The sequence below is a fragment of the Rhinopithecus bieti genome, unplaced genomic scaffold, assembly GCF_001698545.2.
Source record: "Rhinopithecus bieti isolate Rb0 unplaced genomic scaffold, ASM169854v2 scaffold_3856, whole genome shotgun sequence".
Classification (NCBI taxonomy): Eukaryota; Metazoa; Chordata; class Mammalia; order Primates; family Cercopithecidae; genus Rhinopithecus; species Rhinopithecus bieti.
Genome location: NW_016804410.1, coordinates 601,045 through 604,187, shown reverse-complemented (window position 1 = coordinate 604,187; position 3,143 = coordinate 601,045). Strand labels below are relative to the sequence as shown.

Genomic DNA, 3,143 nt, shown 5'->3' with positions numbered 1-3,143 from the left:
TGACTATCTTGCTAGATAATGAATTTCAAAAGGGCAAGGGCTATAGCTTATTCAGTACTAAATGAAATGTCTGGCTACAAATAGGTCCTAGTAAAAAGTAAAGATTTGAGTTAATACGGAGTTACCCAAAGAAGTAATTCACAAGGCCAGTGAAAAGAAAATATACTGGAAAGGCAAAGTCTATTATATTTAGTGTGTATCCTCTAATTTCTTTCTTTTAGGCCCTATCAGTATAGGTATAGTATAATATGTAACTCAAATACTACCCCCACCATTGAGTTTCTCCTGATTTTCCAAGCCACAAAGATCTGTTTTCTGTACTTCTAAGCACTTTTTACCTCTATCAGTAGGTAAAGAGGAATCTTTACCTACTACCTACTCTCCCTATGCCTCCTTTTTTTTTTTTTTAATGTTTTGAAGGACTATATTTCATTTTATTCATCTTTGAATATACAATGGCTATCACTGGCTTGGCACAAAATACATATTCAATGAATGTTTGTTAATTAACAATTTATTAGACTTGAAATAGTCAAAAGATGAGAGATCATTTGTTTCATTTCTATTCCCTTTTTTGTAACCAAGATGAAGGCCAAAGTGGTCTTAGGAACCTTTTGTCTTCCTGATGAGTCCTTCTATGGTGTCCCACTGCTCCTTGGTGACCTAACACAAAAAGATGTCAATTTAATGTGCTTTTACATGTTTTAAAGCTTAGTAACCGAGCTGCTAATATTACATTATACACACAAAATGGCATTACCTTTCTCAGGTTATTGAATTCTCCTGAAATAAGTACTTCCTCTCCACCATCAAATTTAACAACCTGGAAAAAACAAATTTTAAACTCTGAAACTACTCCTTTTAAAAGTTTCTGAACCACTAGCCATTTTCCCATACTTTGGATGGAATATCTCTTTGGCACTTTAAATCAAGCCCAAATTTTAAAGATAAAACTCATGATTAAACCTAAATTGATTTACACAGTTCATAATTCTATTTCTAACATCTCCACAATTTCAAAATCTACCCAATCTTGAAGATCATCTTAAAGGTATATCTATCAAGGTAACTTGCATCTATTAATTTATCTCTTGATATGGTTTGGCTGTGTCTCCACAAAAATCTCATCTTTAATTGTAATCCTCATAATGCCCAGGTGTGGAGGGAGGGACCCGGTGAGAGGTGATTGGAATAGGCAGTTTCCCCTATGCTGTTCTTGTTATAGTCAGTGAGTTCTCACAAGATCTGATGGTTTTATAAGGGGCTCTTTCCCCTTCACACACACACACACACACACACACACACACACACACACACACCTCTCCCTTTTCTCTCTCTCTCCCTCTCTATTGCCTGCCACCATGTTAAGTTATGACTTTTACCCTTCAGCCATAATTTTAAGTTTTCTGAGCCCTCCCCAGACATGCAGAACTGTGAGTCAATTAAACCTCTTTTCTTTTTCTTTTTTAATTATATTTGAAGTTCTAGGGTACATGTGCACAACATGCATGTTTCTTACATATGTATACATGTGTGATGTTGGTGTGCTGCACCCATTAACTCGTCATTTACATTAGGTATATCTGCTAATGCTATCCCTCCCCCCTCCCCCCCACCCCATGATAGGCCCCTGTGTGTGGCGTTCCCCACCCTGTGTCCAGGTGTTCTCATTGTTCAATTCCCACCTATGAACGAGAACATGTGGTGTTTGGTTTTCTGTTCTTGCAGTAGTTTGCCGAGAATGATGGTTTCCAGCTTCATCCATGTCCCTACAAAGGACATGAACTCATCCATTTTATGGCTGCATAGTATTCCATGGTGTATATGTGCCACATTTTCTTAATCTAGTCTGTCATTGATGGACATTTGGGTTGGTTCCAAGTCTTCGCTATTGTGAATAATGCCACAATAAACATATGTGTGCATGTGTCTTTATAGCAGCATGATTTATAATTCTTTGGGTATATCCCCAGTAATGGGATGGCTGGGTCAAATGGTATTTCTGGTTCTACATCCTTGAGGAATCGCCACACTCTCTTCCACAATGGTTGAACTAGTTTACAGTCCCACCAACAGTGTAAAAGTGTTCCTATTTCCCCACATCCTCTCCAGCACCTGTTGTTTCCTGACTTTTTAATGATTGCCATTCTAACTGGTGTGAGATGCCATTTTAGTTTTGATTACCACTTCTTTGATGTCCAGTAATGATGAGCATTTTTTCATGTGTCTGTTGGCTGCATAAATATCTTCTTTTGAGAGGTGTCTGTTCATATCCTTCACCCACTTTTTGATGGGGTTGATTTTTTCTTGTAAATTTCTTTAAGTTCTTAGTAGATTTTGGATATTAGCCCTTTGTCAGATGGGTAGATTGTAAAAATTTTCTCCCATTCTGCAGGTTGCCTGTTCACTCTGATGGTAGTTTCTTTTGCTGTGCAGAAGCTCTTTAGTTTAATAAGATCCCATTTGTCTATTTTGGCTTTTGCTGCCATTGCTTTTGGTGTTTTAGTCATGAAGTCCTTGCCCATGCCTATGTCCTGAATGGTATTGCCTAGGTTTTCTTCTAGGGTTTTTATGGTTTCAGGTCTAACATTTAAGTCTTTAATCTATCTTGAATTAATTTTTGCATAAGATGGAAGGAAGGGACCCAGTTTCAGCTTTCTACATATGGCTAGCCAGTTTTCCCAGCACCATTTATTAAATAGGGAATCCTTTCCCCATTTCTTTTTTTTTGTCAGGTTTGTCAAAGATCAGATGGTAGTAGATGTGTGGTATTATTTCCGAGGGCTCTTTTCCGTTCCATTGGTCTATATCTCTGTTTTGGTACCAGTACCATCCTGTTTTGGTTACCATAGCCTTGCAGTATAGTTTGAAGTCAGGTAGCATGATGCCTCCAGCTTTCTTCTTTTGGCTTAGGATTGTCTTGGCAATGCGGGCTCTTTTTTGGTTCCATATGAACTTTAGTTTTTTCCAATTCTATGAAGAAAGTCATTGGTAGCTTAAAGGGGATGGCACTGAATCTATAAATTACCTTGGGCAGTGTGACCACTTTCATAACATTGATTCTTCCATTTGTTTGTGTCCTCTTGTATTTCACTGAGCAGTGGTTTGTAGTTCTCCTTGAAGAGGTCCTTCACATCCCTTAT

The 3,143-nt window shown here is 37.9% G+C and overlaps 1 protein-coding gene across 1 annotated transcript in view; it reads right to left on the bottom strand.

The window, feature by feature from the left end:
• Positions 1-496: 496 nt before the first annotated feature.
• The window catches only part of DECR1 (2,4-dienoyl-CoA reductase 1), a 46,283-nt gene continuing 43,636 nt past the window's right edge, over positions 497-3,143 (bottom strand). The window contains exons 10-11 of the mRNA XM_017867908.1: positions 761-823; positions 497-663 (exon numbers count right to left, since the gene is read on the bottom strand). Coding sequence (XP_017723397.1) covers positions 604-663; positions 761-823 — 123 coding nt within the window. The 3' untranslated portion in view covers positions 497-603. The remainder of the gene's footprint in view (positions 664-760; positions 824-3,143) is intronic.